Raw genomic sequence first — 21,094 nt, forward strand, 5'->3', positions numbered from 1 at the left:
TCCCCTGCCCAACACCAAGAACAGCTACGTGTGTCTGGTTCTTGAGAGCCAGGCTCACGACACTCGCATCTGTTGGAGGCAACCAGCATGGCTTTCCAGTGCACGGGGTGGGGCTTTGATTCAGCTTCCACTGTCGGGAGAGCAAAGGCCACACCTCCACATCTATGTCTCTTTCTCCTTTGCAGATGGGGAGATGGGCGCTCATGCGCGCCTCGGTACAAGGGCAGGGTAAAGGCAGAGGCCCAAGGCCTTCCTACCGTTTGGTCCCCACCCTCTGATTTGGGGCGATGTCGATGGTGTCCGTGACCGCATCATGGCGGACAGCCAGGCCCAGGTCTGCGATGGCGCACATGCCATTTTTCTTCACCAGGATGTTCTTTGATTTTAAGTCTCGGTGAGCAATTCCAGGCTTCCCTGGCAGAGAAAAGAAAATATGGATCTTTATATAGAGAGAGCATACATGTTAAAAGCCTAAGACTCCGCAGCCAGACTGTGTGGGTCCTACTTCTGGCTTTGCCTTCCACTAACCCCGTAACCCTAAAAAGCGACTTAACCTGTCTGCACCTCTGTCTTCTAATCCACAATGTGAGGCTACCCCAGTCCTTACTTGACAGCTATGTGAGGACGAAACGCATTAATGTGGGTAAGTGAAGAGCTCAGAAGGACATGCACATTAGTGATTCTCATTCCTCCTCCTCCTTTCCTTTCCCTGAACTGATATACTCCAGGATAGAACTGCAAAGGAATTCCAAGAAGAACTGCTGTACTGGCTAGACTCTCACTGTCAAAGAGGCGAAGAGAAGGCCTGCTACTGTCACATGGTACTGTCACACAGAAGCCCTACAGGGGCTAGGAGCAGGATCACATGTTAATGGTTGGTTTCCAGTCAGGGCCAGCAAGAGCCATTGCCCTGGTCAACCAGAAATTAGGGAGCACACCCACAACGTGGACAAGAACCATGATCCCCCAGGGGCGCCTGGGTGGCTCAGTGGGTTAAGCCTCTGCCTTTGGCTCAGGTCATGATCTCAGGGTCCTGGGATCGAGCCCCGAATTGGGATCTCTGCTCAACAGGGAGCCTGCTTCCCCCTCTCTCTCTGCCTGCCTCTCTGCCTACTTGTGTCAAATAAATAAATAAAATCTTTAAAAGAAAAGAAAAAAAAGAACCATGATACCCCAAAGAGCTGATATCACAGTCAACCCACAAGGAAGCTCGAGGTCTGTTTCCTCCAGGAGAACCTTCCCAGGTTAGAAAAAGCCCAGTGTCTAACCCACCACGCAGTCTGTAAGCCAACTGTCCCCAAATAGCGAATGTGTGACATGACTTTAGTGAACTGTGTTCCTCTGCCCTAGCTCCCTTTCTCCTCTGGGCTCCATTCTTTTACATGTGTGTGGAGACTTCGGGGATGACACAACACTAGCTCACCACTCAGCAATCATGCCGGGCCAGCCGTTGACAAACAATGGAAACTTTATGTTCCAGAGCCCTGAGGGAATTCTAAAGACAGAGGTGGAAAGACCCCACTGGAGACACCTCTTGTTCTCAAGGGAAACTCAAAACCTCTCTCCCTTAGATTGGGCCACAGTTCTTGAGGCCCACCTCCAACCACCTCAGGAAAAAGGCATTCTGGAAACTAAACCTGGATGGTACTGGCTTTCCAAAGTCTACTCAACTTCCCGGCGTTCTGGCAGGGTCCACTCACCTTGGGTGCCCACAATCTCCATGTGCAGGTGTGCTAGCCCACTAGCTGCAGACAAGGCCAGCTTAATCATCCCCTCGATGGTCACCGTGTATCGGTTAAGATAATCAAACAGGGAGCCATGCTCATGGTAGTCTGAGACGAGCCACAGCTGTGTCCAGGTGCCATTATCTGCAGAGAACCACAGAGGAGTTCTGGAAGAGGCACAACTACCAGCAAAACGGTTAAAGCAGGAAAGAATAGGCGAACAACATGAGCTCCCAACTAGACGCCTGATTTCATGGTGGCCTCCACACCTCCTGAGGCTCCCCCTCTGTACCCGTTTCATCTATACTTGCTTACCAGTGTGGGGGTCCAGGAAGGACAGAAGAATGATGTTCTTTCTTAGACAGGCTCCCTTATTTCTGGCAGGTGCTGTCAGAGTCTGAACACAACCTACTCATCTACTCATTAGACCGTGACTGGCTGCACCCGCTGTGGCCAACGAGGAAGGCTTCGCAGACCCTCCTCTGTGCTCCACAAGCCTGTGAGCACAGCCCAGCCCCCCCCAGCTGGCTCATCCCTAATGCTTCCTCTCAGGCCACTGCTCCTTCCAGGTCATGAGCTCTCTCTCTCTGGGAGAAGAGCAAAGAGCTCCTTAGTGTGTTCTTATATTCCAGACAAAAAAAATGCTTTTCAGTGCATGAAGAGCACAATTCCAAGTATTGCAGAAAGGTCACCTTATCCCCAGAAGAGCAATGGAAGGTGGACAGCACGTGTTTTTCTAGGGGGTAGGGGATGAGAGGCAGTGTGTAGTAGGAAGGAGGAAGGAGAAAAAGAAAAACCCAAAGCTGGTAATCTAATTAGGTTATGCTGCTGTCAATAGGAAGATTGGAAATTGGATTGAGATCTCCAAATTCCAGGCCGGTGCCAGTTCCAGGACACCATACTATACATATATATAATATATATCATGCTAAAAAGGCAAAAGCGAAGGAGTCCGATTTTTCCTCCTCCCTTGGCCCTAATGTGAGTTTTTACAGCCAGACCCCTATTCACACGGGCTGCCAGAATCAATACAGGGAGTGGCTTTTGGAACAGCACCAATTCTGGCTTCTCTGATTGTGAACAAGGAGCCCACCCAACAAACTGCTCTGGCACTCCAACCAGCCCTGAAGTTGGGAGGACCCTGGCAGTAAGTCAAAGTTGGAAGGGAAGACATCTTCTGAGCCTTTAACCTGTATGTAAAATTGAAGTGCTCTCAAAAGATGTTGCTGTTAAAAAATAAATAAATAAAAAGCATAATTTACTCAGAGGGAATAAACATGCTCTCTTCCCCTTCTTCCCCCATGTTTGAGTCCGAGCCTCTTCCACTTAGGGGCAGTTGGGGCCATATAACAATCCCCCCCCACCCAAGCAATGCAAGAAATCGGCAGTCTGCTGTGGTCTTAGGAAGGAAGAATAAATACTTAGCATCTTCTGCAGGCTTTGGAGACACTAACTTCTAGAATCTGCCATGTCATGGGAGCAGCCTGTGTCACAGCTGTCGGGGCGACTCTTCTCAAATGCACAAGCAAACACCTCCCGGTCTTTCCGACTTCAGGTGCACTACCTGCCCACATGCCTGCCTCCCCCTCTCTGGAAGCTGCAAGGACAAGGCCCACGATTTGCTCCCTGTGATGATCGAAGCAGCTGGCAGAGGTCTCCCCCCACAGTGGTCAATGGCTGTTAGTGAATTAATGACTGAAATGCCAAGTATTCCCCACTATCTCAGAATAAACCGTAAGGCTCTCTAGGAGGCCCTTCACAGTCTGGCGGTGGCAGCCTCTCCACCCATGTGACCTGCAGGGTCCCAGACACCCCTCACCTCTACATGTGTGTCTGCAGTGCCCTTCCCACTGATTCTTCTTCCTGACGGACTCCTGACACCCTGGCCTCAATCAAGCTCATGTGGGACCTCCCTGACCCCCATCTCACTCCCAATTTTTGCTCACTGGAAAAGCTTTAGACTGATTGGCTTTAGATTAATCGATTAGCTAATCGATTGCTATGAGAGTCTAGCTTCCTAGAATTCCTAGAATCAACTATTCGTTAACCTCTTGTTCTCCTGGTCAGTGAAGCCCTCAAAAACAAGGATATGCCTGGCCACACAACAGAGACTCCAAAATTAAAGGAAAATGAGAAGGGAGAGGAAGGAGGAACCAAGCGACCCCAGGTCCAAGCCGACCAAAAGCGGAGCCTGAAGACCATGAGGAGGTGACACTCTGTGGGAAGCCAGGTCACCCATGCTGTGCTGCCCGCTCCACTACACGTGTGGCCACTGCCAATTACATCAAAGAACACGGACCACACACTTTTCTGGGCTCTCCTGCCCTGGCAGGGGGTGAGGTCACAATTCTTCATTCCAGTGATTTTCAAGGTAAATTAACTGGAGCCCCTGCCGGGACTACACTAGAGGTGAGGGGAAGGGGTGTTAGGAATGTAGAGTAAGCAGGCAGGGTGAGGGGCTGATCTTGTTTATCTGCTTAATAACTTTGTTTGCTGAAGAGCCTGGGTTTTGGTGTAAGCTTCTCATAGAAGAAAAGTTGGAAGGACTGTCAGCTTATTCGGATTCTCTTTCTATGGGAGTAACTCGAAGGCGGTCCCATAGCCGTTCAACTTCCCCAGTGACCCCCACCCTCTGGGGCTACTGCTGGCTCTGGGACCCCCCCGTACCCAAACCCAGCTCATTACCTTTATTGTCAGCAGCAATAAATCCAAGGATGTTTTCATGGCGCAGCATGACCGTTTGGTATATCTCTGCTTCCCGGAACCAAGACCGTTCTTCACGAGAAGAGAAAATCTTCACAGCCACATCACCACCCCTCCAGCGGCCACGCCACACTTCCCCAAACCGGCCCTTGCCAATAATCTCCTGCAAAACGATGGTTCGGGCCACTGTGCGCTGGACAAAAAGGGGCAACCCTGTGGACCAAAGAATGGAAAGAAGGCAGATATTGAAAATTCGCTGAACTTTGCAACTCCCACTCTCACTGCCACACTGGAAAGGCCATTACCACACAATGCCTCCAATCCACCCTCATCCACGGACCAAGGACAGCTGTGGCTGCCCCTGCACCATGGCTAGGTGAGCGGTCAGAGGCTAAACCAGGCAGCGACTGGCAGTGAGTGGACACAGAAACGGAAACGCACAAGATTAGCTGCGCCTTATCTAAGCAAATTTTCCTTTCAGTTAGTATGGGTGACAGATTTGTACACGTGTGACCAGATTTACCAACTCTGCAGCCGGCCTCTTGTGGGCCAGTCCACAAGAGGACTTTATGCTAACTGAAGAGGAAAGAGGGCAGAGAAGAGGAAAGACAGCGCTGGAGGACTGGGGGTGCCTCAGGCAGCTCCGCTCTACAGCCACTAGAGGGCGGTGCTGTGTGGCCCATGAAAGCCCAACTGGTCAGGCAGGCAAGGTTCCCACCTCTCTCCAAAGCTCTTCTCACTGGTCAAGCTCCAGATACGCAACAAGAGACAACCCACACTTATTCTAAGAGTAACTTTACTGTCTTTCGCAGGGCTCATTTACTGCTTCATTTGCCCCCTTCAGTAGTCTCCATATCTATCCAATCACAGTTACCATCAGGACTGACTCAGAGCTCTCTCACATCCTCTCCCAGACCAAATAAACATGTTATTAATCCCTAAGTCCTGTGGATGTGAATACCATTTACTGGAGGCTTACTGTGCACCAGGAACTATGATAAAGCTTTAGATAAATTATCTCATTTCCTCACAACCACCTATAAGGTAGATGGTGTTATTATCCCCATTTTACAGATGAGAAAACGAAGGCTCAAAAGGGAAAGTTAAGTAACTCATTTGAACTCATACAGGCAGCAAGTGGCAAAGAAGGGATTAAAGTTTAGAACTGCCTGCTCCCAAAGTTTATGGTTTTGTTTTGTTTTTCTAAGATTTTATTTATTTGACACGGAGAGATCACAAGTAAGCAGAGAGGCAGGCAGAGGGAGAGGGGGAAGCAGGCTCCCTGCTGAGCAGAGAGACCAATGCTGGGCTCGATCCCAGGACCCTGAGATCATGACCTGAGCTGAAAGCAGAGGCTCAACCCACTGAGCTATCCAGGTGCCCCCTGAAGTTTATGCTTTTAACTACAACTCTGTAACCACCAACATGTCTCTCACATCAGACCCCTCCTCTCCATCCCCCTGCGCCCAGTTCTGGCCCTTCTTTAAAAGACTCCCCAACTGGTCTTTCTGCCTCCCCTGTCTTCCTCCTCCTGCCCTGCACACCCACACACAGCCTTGCCTCACCCTGCCCTCCCTAATGGGGGGGCTGGTGAATGAGTGAATTCACCCTCCACACCAGTGCCAGAATTCCTTCAACGGGAAAACATGAATGTTTACTTTGCCACATGAAAACTTCCGGGAGATGCCTCGTGCCTTACTGGATAAAGGACAGCACCCAAGGTCCTGCCCACCCGTGCTGTGCTGCCAGTCCCCACGCCCCAGTGTGGGCAGGGCATGCCTGTCTCTGTATTGTCCCCTGAACACATGGTGAGCTTCTGTGCCTTCCTTTAGCTCAAGGGGTTTTCCTTGGCCTGGAATGTTCCCTGTCCTCTTACCTCTCATAAAACCTCCAACTCCGTCTTCAAGGCCCCTTTAAATGCACCTCCCCCATGAGACCCTTTCCCAGCAATCCCCATTTCTTCTATCTGATCCTGGGTCAGCCCTTTTCATCTTTGTTTACCTTGTGTCACTCAGAGAGCCTTCAACACGTACATGCTGAAGGGAACTGAAAGCCACATGAACACTTATCACTTTAAAAACCATAGTATTAAAAGGCCAACACCTTCAAAGCTTTGCTTATTTGGAATTAAGAAGGGACTTGAACAAGGAGAAATCGTTAATATAATAATTTTACTCCAGAGGACTAAGTTACGACCGTGGACCTTCGTTAGCCTCGGCTAGTTCTGATCTCCAAAAGGACTCCAGAAAACCTGAGCTACCCTCCTGTGAAAGCAAATCAAGTCGCAGAGTCAGTCAGGCAGTTCTAACCACTGCCCTACCTCTTTCAGCAAAGAACAAGACATGTATTTTCTCTCTTCCTAAAAATATGCAGCTTTTAAATATATCCATCATTTTGGCACTCTCTACTGCAGAGCTTAATAAAGGCAAAACCACTGAAATTCAGGAGATGTCACAGCTCAAAGTATTCCTTGTGTTCAAGGAGGAATGTCTGGCCATGACTGATGGCATAATTTCCCTACGGAACAATAGTCTTTGTCACATGGCAAGGAAACATACGTAAACACACACAAAATTCTCACAATATGATTCTGTATGTTTTAGCCAGAATGGCAATAGAGTCCTTTGCAGATGATTTTTTTTTTTTTTAACAAGGACAAAATACCACCATCACTAAAATGGTTGTCTTCATAAAAAGACTCTTTGGTACTCCTTTCACATCTAACAGCTAGCTGAACTATGCCCTGAGACCTGAGCAACCCCAGTCCCTTTATCCTGAATTCCAGGCTCCCACCAAGGTCCAGGGTTCCGGTCAATTCCCTCGTCTAAGAAAGACTCGGTTACCAACAGGCCGTGCAGGAAACAAATGGTACAGATCCCATGCTGCCAGCCCAGGCTGCCTTTACGTAACCCCCACCAAAAAACCCTTGGGCAACTGGTACAAGTCAATGATTCACCAAACCCCAGCTCTCAGCTTTACTCAGTGTCCTTAAACTCCCCTTGTGGTTGCTCGGAGATCAATGATTAGCTATCACCACCTCACAGAAACCCGGCACACTCCTGTTTCTCCAAAGGGGCCCTTCCACTGAGCACTCCACTGCTCAGCTGGAACCAGGTGAATTTTAATAGATGTACAGTTACAAGACTTGAAGAGAGGTGGGGTTTCTGGAATGGAGAGTTTTGCAGTTGACCTTTGGAATCCCAGGGAATGAAAGCTTTTCTGTGGACCCATTATCTTATTATATATCAGACTCCAAAAGAAGGGGAATTAGGAAGCCAAATGCTTTCATGCTGGCAGAGACAAGCACAGCACCCAGCCTTCTTCATAAACGGTCTATCCCGCTGGGAACCGGTAACAAAGACCAACCACAGACATAATTGCTGAAGGACTCGGTACCTGAGCCAGACCCTGATGTGGAGAGATCGTAGACAAGATCCTGAAGCGTCTTGTCTTTGGAGAGACACATCTCACACGAGGGATCTTCCATGTCCAGTCTCTGGCGGTTGTGATAGACACGCTGATGATAGTTAATGACAAGGAAAACAATGATGATGATGAGAAACAGGAGGAACACTGGGCCAGCAATAATGCCCACCAGCTCCACAGGGCCCCACATGGAAGGGTGCTCAGACTCCTTGAGGTGACCTGGGTCAAGTGAGAGAGGAGAGGGAAAGAACACCGTAAAAAAAAGGGGAAAGCTCTGGCCTTATCTGTCCCCAACACCTCCCTCCACGTGAAAAATGCCCTTTCCCTCTGCCTGTGTTCAAGGTGCCCTTGACCTCCCTGGTCTTACCGGGCTGTCTGTCTGCCCAGTGCTCTCAGATGCAGTCTTCTCTAATGGAGGAGCCCTTTCCAACAGTCCGACTCACAATCCACTCTGTCATCTGCAGCATTTCATGGGACTATCCCGCCTCAGTACCCCAGATGGAGGCCAGCTTCTGCTCTTCCACTCGTAACAGCTGCTTTAAGCCCTGCAGCTTTAAGTCCCTCCTTTTCCGCTCTCCCAGTAATGCCTTCAATACGGTACACTTGCAAAGGAGTGCCAGCTAATAATACTTCTCAGCCATGACTGCTGTCCTTCTTTTCCAACCCCGGTCTCTCTTTCCATCTTGCCATCACCCTCGGCCCGCACCCGCCTTCATAGAGCTCAAGGGTTGTCTCCATACCTTCCCGTGGGGACCCCTCCCTGGCTCTCCCATTCCTCACCAGCTGCCCACAGCTGTTCAGCCAGCAGCCAAAATGCGGCTTTCCCCTTTGGGACTACCCTGACCATCTGCCTACCCCCGACCTCTTGTCCACAGACCCGACTGGGGAGGAATCCCATCCCCTTGTACCTTGGAGAACATCAAAAAGGTACCTTCACCTATGGCCAAACAAAGGCATTGGGAAAGAGCAAAGGATAAGATGATGGGGGTGCCCGACCTCCAGGATAAGCCAATAGTCCAACAAGGTTGTCCACTCACCACTGGGCACCCGCAGGTCGATCTTGTTGCAGAAGTCAGTATAGCAGCAGTGGGTGTTGCGGAGGTCCTCAGAGCTCAGGCAGTAGAAGGGCTTCCCGGCAGGGACGAGCTCCACTTTGGGGATGCAGGTGCGCACGTGGTGCTCCATGCCATCCAGGTTGAAAATGGAAACCATGCAGGCCCCATCTGTCTCACACGTGTAGTTGGCCTGGAGGCAGCTGGTACATGCACACTGCAGAGCTGCAGGAGATTGGGGAGTATGCAGACATTAATGGGGAGATCTCCTCCTAGGTCCTTTCCCAGACTTAGCATATAATCCTTTAGCACACCTGATGTTCCCAAATAAGGAGCTTTTAAACAGACAGGGCACGAAAGATGACACCATCAATGGGAGCAACAACTTTTCACCTGCTTATTCAGCTCAGAAACCCAGCTTCCAAGCTCCACCATTTTCTTCTAAGTGCCCTATCTAATGCCCGTGAGAAACAGAGAAACCACCTCTTGAACTCTGTCTTAGACTCATCATACATTATTCTGTAGCTGGGAATGAAGTTTTCCTTTAAATACAGATCCCTGAGGATGAGAGGAAGGCACCCACCCCTTGGAGAAGACAGGACACCACCTCCTGCCCCAACCCTACATCCTCCATCCAAAGCCACACAGGCTGCCTCACTTGATGGTGGCTCATCATTCCATCCCCTTTCTCCGACACCAGGCAGGCCCACGGTTTTCTGAATGCAGCACGCTCTCACACATTCTTTTGCTGCAATGCTTTTTTTCCTGGCTACTTCTCACAAATCCTTTAAGATTCAGCTTGACCATCACTTCCCGTGAAAAGCTTCCCGCCCACTAGTCCAATATCCTTCTTCTCCCTTTGGTCCATGGCAGGTGCACCTCTCACGAGGGGCGAAAAGAATAACCTCCAACGAGGATAATATTAATGCTTACCTCATAGAGTTATTGGGAGGATCAAATGAGCCGATGCATAAAAAGTGTTCAAAATTAAACCTACTCTGGAAGGTCCCTGGATATCCCTTGAAAATCTTATATATGTATATAAAATATATACACATATATAAAATATATAAATATATGTAAATATATTTTACACACACACACGTGTGCCCCCCCCAATAGGCAGTGTGTGCAATCATATCTGGGACTAATGAGTTCTGCTGGGTGTGTTTTATACATAAGTTTGCACTATTGACAGGAAATTAGTGTAAATGAATTTGGCGCCTCTGAAAGCCAGTTCAGCTGCCCTGGAATCTGAAATCCTTTATTTATCCATCTAACAAGAATAGCACAGACAGCAGCAGTTGGTTCTCCCCAACACTGTCTCCCATGAGCCTAACCCAGCCCTGACCTCTCGGAACGGGCAGGAGCGCGGCTGGGACACTTAGGCTGGGACTCGGTGCTGAATGAAGCATTCGCCCATAGGGAATGGAGGGGGCAGCCCACCCAAGTCCCACACTGGACATTCATTGACTACTATCTGGATACCAAGTGGGAATATATTCAAACCAAGCCCCCTAGAGAAGAGACGTTTATGACCAATCCCATGAAAACCTAGCCTGTTGTAACTCACCCCTTCACGCTGTAAACAGTCTATCTTTGTCTCTTCCTGCAAGACACTGGAAGGCATCTCTCAGCTTTTCAGTTCCAAAGACAGATTCTAAATATCTCCGTGCCCAAGCCCCCTTCCTCAGGCTCTATAAATGATGCAATCCCTGGCCATTCCCACGCCCAGAAACAAAGGGGAGCGCACACTGACAGGTACGCGGCCGCTGCGGGGCTTCACGTAAGGCCTTTGATCAGAGCCCTTTCTTCTGGGAGAAATTCCAAAACACGCAGCTACCTGCTGAAGGGTGAGGATAGTGTTCTATTTTAAGGGCAGGAAGTTTAAAGCAGGTCCCTTTAGACTAGAATCCAAATCATAAAAGCAATTTTTAAAAATAAGTTCTTCCTAAACTTCGATTCCAACCCTTTTTAGACACAAGAAAGACGAAGAAACCTCCTCATTTTCCCCCAAATACCTCTTTTTGCTCCCTCTTTTATTCTTCTTGCTAACTTAAATTTACTTCTGCATCCTTCTTAATACTCGACCCAAACCTTTTACTCACACTGGAGTCCTGACCGGCCATCCAAGGAAGCTGACGCCCCTCCCCTCTGTGTCAGGGAGGACATGGAGGCACAAAGGGGTTCCCCATGGAGCACACACCTCTCAGTACATGTGCCCTGACATCCAGCAAAGAGAACAGCACTGGGGCTATTTTGGGAAACAAGAAGGGAAAACGAACAACTCCAAGAGGGCTATTCTGAGCACAGTGGGACACACAGGCCAGACCCATAGCCGCCTTTTAAGAAGGCAAAAAAAAAAAAAAAAAAAAGCTCACTTCAGAGTCTGTCAATTAGCAGACAGGAGAGCTGAGAGTCTCTGATTCCAGATACTTATTCTCCCTTCGTTGGTTCATGGCCTCTTTCACAGTGATTCATTCTGGAGAACGAACACACCCACACGTGGCTCATTATTTTTGGGAAGTACTTAAACAATCTTGGTGTAAGACAGGAAAGAACAAAAGTGGTGAAATCTATGTGAGACGGGATGAAGAACGGAACTGGGAGCAGGGCCATGTGGGTTTGTGATAAGGAATTAGGCAAGTCCCTGAATCTATCTGGGCCTCAGCCACCTAACCAGAAAATACCATTTATCTTACAGAGATGGTATGAAGATTAGCCAAACATCCGCTAAGTGCATGAGTGTTCGGAGAAGGACTCTCTCTGCACACATCTGGGTACCTCTATATATTTTACAGAGTGAGGGAGAAGTCTGAAACAGATATATCTTTAAGATAACCATCACCACTGCCCACACCCCTAAAAAGGCTTCAGTTACTTACCACTTGAGCTACAGCAGGGTTATGATGGCAGGAGTAGGTCAGAAAGACCCAAGGCTCAAATACCAGCTCTAACACCAATCACATGACCTTGCGCAAGTTAGTAGCCTTCCTGCACCCCGGTTTCCTAATCTGTAAAGTGGGACTGTTAATAATCGCTTTACAGGACTATGCAAGAACCATACGAAATAATATATTTTAAAAAGAGCTCGGCAAGTAGGTGCTCAATCGACTTTACTCTCTCCTCTAAATGTAAGACTCAAACATAAACAGACACACACTCAGGCATGCACACATACAACGTCTCTTTAACCACTAATTAGGAAGTGGCAAGTTACAGTAAGACCACAGCAAGCACAGCAAGAAACTGCTATGCTAGCCTCAGCTCTTCCAGGAACTAGCCGTGTGGCATTGGGCAAGTCACTTCACCTCTCTGAACCTCATTTTCCTCACAATTAATCAAAAAGAAGGTAACGAACTAAATGACCTCTAAAATCCTCCAGCTGAAATCTGAATCCAGTTTGTTTTTAAATTCACGTTGTTTGGATCACTGATCCAACACTGGGAAGTTCTGCTTTAAATTTTATACACTTTCTCCTGAACTTTAAAGACAGACGTTAGGGCTAGTCTTCTGTTAATATTCATTTATCAAAATAAGCAATAAAGTTATAAAAACATCTGAATTTACTGTAAATGTACTAGTTCACTAAATCAGAAACCTAACCCCGATTTCTTTGAAAAGTTAAATCTGGACTAATGAATGCTAATAGCCCTTTATAATCTACTTCATAGTGACTCATCAGGTTAAATCAGTCTACACACACACACACACACACACACACACACACACACACAAAATATATATATACCTAAAACTCTCTGTATTCCACAACCAAGGAGTTATGTAGTAGAAATAACACAATTTGGAAAACCAATCACAGAGGAGTAACAAAATCACTCGAGACACAACCAAGTTAAAAAGTGGTCAGAATGAGGAGGCACCTTGGTGGCTCAGTTGTTTAAGCGCCCAACTATTGATTTCGGCTCAGGTCAAGATCTCGGGGTTGTGGGATGGAGCATCGCGTCAGGCTCCCTGCTGGGGGTGTGGAGTCTGCTTAGGATTCTCTCAGCCCCTCCCCCACTAAAAAAAGGGGGCCAGAACAAATTTCTCACTAGCACAGCATTTTGTTATTAACAAGTCAGTTAAACCTTAACTAAAAACAAACCACCTAAGCAGGATTTGAATGTGGCTCCAAAATAGGATCAGAAGGCGGTCTGTGGTAGGATAAAGAAGGAAAATTGATTCACGAGAGAGTCTGTGTTTCGAGGAAGACCAACAAGTCCCAACTTGGACAGCGTCTGTCTAGCTGCACTTTATGGAGGCACTGAGGCTGCTAGGTCTCAGCAAGGACAACCTCACTACAGGCAGGGCACTGGGGCTGGGTCCTCTCTCTCTCTGACCCACTGGGAGGACACTTAGCAAGGGTGTGGCTCATGGGAATTCCCAAGAGCCACCATACAGGCATAAGCTCCTGGCCACTCAGCCCACTATTCTGCCCCAGACCACATCTCCAGGGGACCGGGTATGGGACAGCACAGGGTGGTGGCCCAACCTTGGAAGGTAAGAGGTAAACCACAAAACATCCACATCTGTCCTGGTAGATAAAGACAGTAGATTTAGAACAAATGTTCTAAAACATCTTAAAGCTACAGTATTTATGACTTGTAGCTTACATTAATCGCCCGTTGGGGATATAAAGCTTCACTGATTTTGTACCAGAATGGGGCACTGTCCTGTTCAGGTACGCTAAACCTGCCTCTTCCAAAGCTCACTGGGCCACCTTCTAAGTCTGCAGTATCCACAATGAACTGCCCAAACCAGCTTGCGCAGCCCTTCCCCTTCACGACTTCTGCCTCTCAGCCCTCCTCCTTCCAGATGACAGCCTCCATCAGATAGGCCAAACTGATAAGAATAGCCTATTACAAGGCATGATTATTTTAATTAGTCTTCCTTGGACCTTATCCAAACCCTCTACAGCTTCCTTAGGGTAGTATAAAGACTTCAACTCTGAGTCCGAAGAGCCAAAATGATCTTGGGGAAAAAAAAGAACAAAGTTGGACGACTCACACTTCCTGATTTCAAAACTTACTACAAAGCTACAGCAATCAAAACAGGGTGGTACTGGCATTAAACACAGACACATAAATCAATGCAACAGAAATGAGTCCAGAAACCAACCTATACATTTCTGATCGACTGATTTTTGACAAGAATTTCTAGACTGTTCGGCGGCGGGGGAGAGGGGGAAGGCCTAGTTTTCAACAAATGGTCCTAGACAACTGGATATGCAGATGTGAAAGAATGAAGTTGACCCTTACTTCACACCACATGTAAAAATTAACTCAAAATGGATCAACAGCCTAAATATACAAGTTATAACTTATATTTTAAATATAAGTTTAAAATATAAGTTTAAAACTTCAAATTAGAAAATAGGAGTAAAGCTTTATGACTTTGGATTTAGCAATGGTATCTTAGATAGCATACCAAAAGCACAAGGGACAAAAGAAAAATAAACTGGTCTTCAACAAAATTAAAACTTTCCATGCCTCAGTGGACAGTATCGAGAGAATACAAAGAATAGGAGAGAATATCTGCAAGCCATATATCTAATAATGGCCTAGTACTCAGAATACATAAAGAACTCATAACTCAACAACACAAAACAATTAAAAATGGGCAAAGGTCTTGAACAGACATTTCTCCAAAAAAGATACACAAATGACCAACAAGCACATGAAAAAATGCCCAACATTATCTCAAATGCAAATGAATTTTAAATGCAGAGTCAAATCAAAACCACAATGAGACACCACTTCACACCCACTAGGAAGTTCATAAGAAAAAGAAAAATACCCAGCGTTAGTGAAGACTCGGAGAAACAGGAACCCTCATACATTGCTAGTACACCACTGATCATAAAATGTTTTGCTGCTGCAAAACATAGTTGATGGCTCCTCCATAAACTGAATGTTGAATTACCATATTACCTAACAATTCCACTTTAGGTATACATTCAAAAGACTGAAAACAAGTGTTCAAACAAAAACTTGTACATGAATGCTCATAATAGTACTATTTATATAGTCAAAAGGTAGAAACAAACCAAATGTCTACCAAATAATGAACGGAAAAACAAAATGTGGTATATTCATACAATGGAGTATTTGGCCATAAAAATGAATAAACTATTGATACACACTACAATATGAATGAACTTTGAAAACATGGTCTTTTTTTTTTTTTAAGATTTTATTTATTTGACAGAGAGACACAGTGAGAAGGGAACACAAGCAGGGTGAGTGGGAGAAGGAGAAGCTGGCTTCCTGCCAAGCAGGGAGCCTGATGAGGGGCTGGATCCCAGGACCCTGGAATCATGAGCTGAGCCAAAGGCAGACGCTTAATGACTGAGCCACCCAGGTGCCCCTAAAAACACTGTGTAAGTGAAAGCAGACACATACTGTATGATTCCATTTATATTAAATAACCAGAAAACACATTAGTTGGTTGTCAGGAGCTGGGTAGTAGAGTGGGAGGGAGGATGGGAAGTTACTGCTTAACGGGTTACCAAGTTTCTTCTGGGGTAAAGAAAAAGTTCTAGAACCAGACAGTGGTGATAACATTATGAAGGTGTTTAACACCACTGAACTGTCCATTTTAAAATGGCTAAAATGGTAAATTTTCTGTTATCTGTGTTTTACCACAATTTTAAAAATACCACATCTTTCAAAAACAGTATGTATAATATAATATCAATTATGAAACAAAAACATTTAAACACCTCACACATGCATAGGGAAAAAAAAACCAAAACCCTCTGGATGCCTGGCTCAGTTGGTCGAGCACATGACTCTTGATCTCGGGGTCATGAGTCTGAGCCCCAGGTTGGGTGCAGAGATTACATACATATATACATACATACATAAATGGGGGGAAAAAACCCTGGAGGTCTAGCGTTCTTCAGACTGTATTCTTCCTGAATCCCCATGCTCTCCAAGATGTCCCAGGAATCTTTAAGCTTACAAGGGGGGAGCCACTGCCCTGTGCTGCTTCGCCATTTTCTCACTGGTGTCTAGCACAGTGCCTGGTAGATAACACTGGGTTTAATACATCTCAGCCTAGTAACTGGAGAGGGAAGGGGGCTCTGCCAGAGTGGCTTTTATCTGCTATACATATGTTTCTACTGTTTATTCTTTTTTTTTTTTTAAGATTTTAATTTATTTATTTGAGAGAGAGATCACTAGCAGGGAGGAGAAGGAGAAGCAGGCTCCCCGCTAAGCCCGTAGTGGGGCTCGATCCCCGGACTCTGGGATCATGACCCGAGCTGAAAGCAGATGCTCAACTGACTAAACCACCTAGGCACCCCTCTACTTTTGTATTCTTTAAAGAGTTGCACTGCTTTAAAAAGACAAAGAAAAAAGGTAACTACTGATCTAGACAGTTACCAAAATGTTTAGGAAAATCCTGAATCAGGTTAAAAAATGGGAGGTGTCTGCCACTAAACTGTTACAAAACAGAGGTCATGTTTGGTTCCCCTGATAGGGGTGAGGGGGGACAGTAACTGGAAACTGACAATGTGCCAGGAGCCAAACCTCTAACCTAAGTAGAAACATCACCTAACATAGAAGTAAAGCAATCAGATGCTACTGGTCGGTTAAAAAAAAAAAGACCCAAGTTACATTTTCGCCCTTCACAATCATCAAAATTAGATTTTTAAAAAATATCTTAAAAATACATTAAAACCAAACCAAACCAAACCTCTCAAGTATCCAAAAGCCAAAATAAAGTCAAGTTTTACATGTGTAGTTGGGTGGTACCTAAAAAACCAAAGAATGTACTGGTAAAACACACTTATGAAAAACATGTAAGTGACTTAATAAAGGAAGCTGTTTGTATGGGGGGGGGGGGACCCAGAGACTTAACAATAAGACACTTGATAAGCTTGGTATTTAATTCCAATCTGGGAAAAGGTCTCGGAATGGGGTTTGCATAAGAGAAAGGTGTTTGAAAAGCCAGCTCCACACTATCTATTCTACCAACTGCCTTTCTGACATTCTACTTGGAGACAAACCCAACCCCAGAGAGCTGTTTAAACAAGTTCACCCTTAAGCCTCAGGTCTAGAGAATGAAAGCTTTGTTCTCACTCAAAAGAGACGTTTGATGTTTATGCTAAGGAGACCTGTCATTGCAACTTAATTTATGGCTGACTGTAAGTACCTGAATATCTTAGCAAGGGCCCACCTGCTGCCCAGGAGAATGTCAAGGTAAAACTGGAATGAGTGGTGCCTTACTACAGAGGGTGCCCAGTGTTCCCAGGACCTAAGTGTATGGACTCAGCGGTCATATTCAGACTATCTAGGAGTAACTTGGTATTTCTCCTTTACTTACAGTTTATAATGAACATGTAAAATCATTCTGCTTTCTCTCTTTGTTGTATTTAAACAGACATATTTGTGGCTCATTAGGGCAGGGGAGGATGTTTATGAGTGGTATTTTATATTTGCTTCCTGACCTATTTACCATCCTATGGATGAGTGGAGAAGAAACAGCGTACGTCACAGTTTTGAGTGAGAAGAGGAATAGGAATGGTTTCAGGCAACTGGGACAATGAAGGAGAAAAAAATCAGCCAGGGCTGAGAATAAAACTAATGAGGCTGAGATCAAGTGCATTTGGCTGGAATAAAATGGGTAGGTGGTAGAATAAAACAAAGATGAAAGCGGTGAGGTAGGAAGAGAGCTTATCATGTTCTAAGTAACTCACAAATGTTTGTAGCATTTTTTTTTTAAGATTTTATTTATTTATTTGACAGAGAGAGATCACAAGTAGACGGAGAGGAAGGCAGAGAGAGAGAGAGAGAGGGAAGCAGGCTTCTCGCTGAGCAGAGAGCCCGATGTGGGACTCGATCCCAGGACCCTGAGATCATGACCTGAGCCGAAGGCAGCGGCTCAACCCACTGAGCCACCCAGGCGCCCCTGTTTGTAGCATTTTGAGTGACAAGGATTAAAAACTCCATATAGAGGAGAGACTGAAAGTACAGCAGGACAGAACTGGAACTACTTACCTGGGATATTGCTGGGAGGATGGAAAAGAACTGAATGAATTTAATTAAACAACTTATTAAGTACTTAAAATGTGCAAGGCTCTGTGACAGGACAAAGCCATAGAAAGAATAAGCCAGTTCTGAGCATCCATTTTTAGGGGGCAGAGGCTGGGAGAGTGGGAGGAGCAGATGGACCAAAGAAAAGAGCAGAGAGGATGGAACTATGGACCAGGGGAAGGCAAGAGGACAAAGATGGTCCCACACTGGAGGATGGTCACTTTGGCTAAGACAAGGCTGAGGCCAAGCAACACACAAGGCATATTAGGTCCATGGTGAACGGACAGATGCAAGGTCCCAGCCAGAGACAAGGATGGTAAGGGAGATGAGACCAGATCAGACGCAACATGATGCCAGGCTAAGGGGTCTGGGGTTGATACTGGAGGCCACATGAAAGCACTGGAATCATGAGACGCAGGGCATACCCTCCAACGTTAAATCCAGCAACACAATGGACGACAAGGACGACAAGTGAGAGACTAGAAACAGAGGCTGGTTAGAAAATTACTCTCACAGTCCTCACAGGATATGGTAGAGTACAGGATTTATAGCACATGCTTTGGGAGTCTGACAGACGTCGAGCCCACCACTGAACCTCACCGTGCCCCAGTACTTCATCTGTAAAATGCGGATAAGACTGCTCAAAGCAGCTGCAGAGAATAACTGTCCTTGGCATCATACCTGAGTATTTAGTAAGCGTTTAGATGCCTTTATTACTACTGTTATCCACTGCATGAGAAGGGTCTAAACTCTTCCTAGTCTTGTGGTTGTTTCAGCAAAAAGAAGAAAAGTCCATTTGTGTGTAAACTTCTTTTTTTTTTTTAAAGATTATTTATTTATTTATGTATGTATGTATGTATGTATTTATTTGAAAGAGAGAGAGAGATCATAAGCAGGCAGAGAGGCAGGCGGGTAGTGGGGGAAAGCAGACTCCTTGCTGAGCAGAGAGCCCGATGCAGGGCTTGATCCCAGGACCCTGAGATCATGACCTGAGCCGAAGGCAGAGGCTTTAACCCACTGAGCCACCCAGGCGCCCCTCTGTGTAAACTTCTTAAGGGCAGGGACAGACTTTTTCCTCAGTATCTCTCTCACCATTCAGCTTGCTCCTGGATGTTAGAAATGAACACAATTCAATCTTATGGACCACAATTATAAAATGTAATATACAAATGTACACCAAGACAACACATGAAGATCTAGGGCAAGGCAGGTTCACCATGACTACTTAATAAAAAAAGATATGCTTCAGTTCAGATTCCTCAGCTCAAACACTGTAACTACCTAAAAAACTTATCTCCATAGTACCCACAGTCTCTCTCCTTCACTCACTCACAACTATCTAGGAAAAGGGAACTGGCAGTAGGTGAAGGCCATATGTAGTCAAAGGACTTTTCACATGCAAGGTCCATCAATAGCATGGCTGGGTACCAGGTCTCAAGTCTCCCTGAGCCTATCTTGGGTAGTTAGTTCCCTTCTTGCTTTCCTTCTCCTCATATATCTGAGCCAACACACACACACACACACACACAATCTTCTCTCTCTCTCTCTCTCTCTCTCTCTCTCTCTCGGGTAGTTCCCTTCTTGTTTTCCTTCTCCTCACATATTCATCTGAGCCAACACACACACACACACACACACACACTCACCTTCACTCACTTTAAAAAACACCACTTATTTACTATCTCAGTTTCTATAGGTCAGAAGTCCAGGCCCAGTGTGACTGGTGCTGGCCAGGGCTGCCTTCTCCTCCAAGGCTCGGACCTCTTTCAAGCTCGCTGGTTGTTGGCAAACTCCACTACCTTGTGGATGGAGGCCTGAGGTCCCCTTTTGCCTCCTTGCTGACAGCCAGGGACCACTCTCAGCTCTCAGAGCTGGCCCACAGTTCTAGCCATGTGGCCCCATGGGTAGGTCACACATGGATATTTACTTCTTCCAAACCAGCTGGAGCATTTCTGACTTCCTCTTCTGCAATCAGCTGTGAAAACTGCTTTCGAAGAGCTACCTAGTTAGGTCTATCCCCTTAGCTGAAGACGGATTGATTTGGGACCTTAATCACATCTGCAAAATCCCTCCAAGGCATGCCTAGATTGGTGTTTGACAATTGGAAGGTGGTATAATCCAAAGGCAGGAGGAACTCTTGGGGGGAGGGAGCAGAGGGTGGGTGGTGGTAGAAAGAATCACCTTATATTTTATTTTATTTTTTAATTTATTTTTAAAGATTTTATTTATTTGACAGAGAGAGATCACAAGTAGACGGAGAGGCAGGCAGAGAGAGAGAGAGAGGGGGAAGCAGGCTTCCCGCTGAGCAGAGAGCCCGATGCGGGACTCGATCCCAGGACCCTGAGATCATGACCTGAGCCGAAGGCAGCAGCTTAACCCACTGAGCCACCCAGGCGCCCACCTTATATTTTATTTATTGCTTATTTCACCTGCCAGAAAGTAAGCTTCACGAAGGAGGCATGTGATGTCCTTTTGCCTACTGTTGTATCTCTAGCACCTATGACAGTACCTGGCACATAGTAGGTGCTCAATAAATATGTGTTAAAGGAATCTTTAGATCACTATATATCTACTTAGATCACTACACATCTATATATCACTAACACCACTATATATACATACTTATATATATTTACTTCAGGTGACTATATTTACAGGCTAGAAATGGGACCTCTCTCTATATTCAAATTCTGGTTCAGTGAAACGATTTAGGAATCCTTGGAATTCCATATAATTTTATCCCTGCCACAATGATCTGTATGGCTTTAAAAAAATACAGGTGATCCTCATTTTTCACAGATTCCATTTTCATTAAAGTTTATCTGTAACCCCAAAATCAATACTCTCAGTGCTTTCATGGTCATTCACAGGCATATGCAGAGTGGTAAAAAAATGTTAGTCCCCAATGCATATGTCCCCCACTGATGGGGAACAAGGGGACAATGCTCTGCCTTCTTGTTTCAGCTTTCATACTGTAAGTATGTGTTCTTTTCATAGTATACTCTGTGCCATGCTTCTCACTTTTTTTACACTTGCCTGTTGGTGGGTGGAAATTTTGCTGTTCAAAATGGCCCCTGAGGAGCCCCTGGGTGGCTCAGGCGTTGAGCATCTGCCTTCAGCTCTGGTCATGGTCCTGGGATCAAGTCCT

At 46.1% G+C, this 21,094-nt stretch overlaps 1 protein-coding gene across 2 annotated transcripts in view; it reads right to left on the reverse strand.

Moving 5' to 3' along the window:
- The window catches only part of ACVR1B (activin A receptor type 1B), a 34,435-nt gene that overhangs the window by 7,816 nt on the left and 5,525 nt on the right, over positions 1-21,094 (reverse strand). For both annotated transcript variants that reach the window (XM_047740892.1, XM_047740893.1), the window contains 5 exons: positions 8,891-9,130; positions 7,824-8,072; positions 4,410-4,640; positions 1,701-1,868; positions 258-414 (listed from right to left, as the gene is read on the reverse strand). In XM_047740892.1, coding sequence (XP_047596848.1) covers positions 258-414; positions 1,701-1,868; positions 4,410-4,640; positions 7,824-8,072; positions 8,891-9,130 — 1,045 coding nt within the window. The remainder of the gene's footprint in view (positions 1-257; positions 415-1,700; positions 1,869-4,409; positions 4,641-7,823; positions 8,073-8,890; positions 9,131-21,094) is intronic.

This window comes from Lutra lutra, chromosome 8 (genome assembly GCF_902655055.1).
Source record: "Lutra lutra chromosome 8, mLutLut1.2, whole genome shotgun sequence".
Taxonomy (NCBI): domain Eukaryota; kingdom Metazoa; phylum Chordata; class Mammalia; order Carnivora; family Mustelidae; genus Lutra; species Lutra lutra.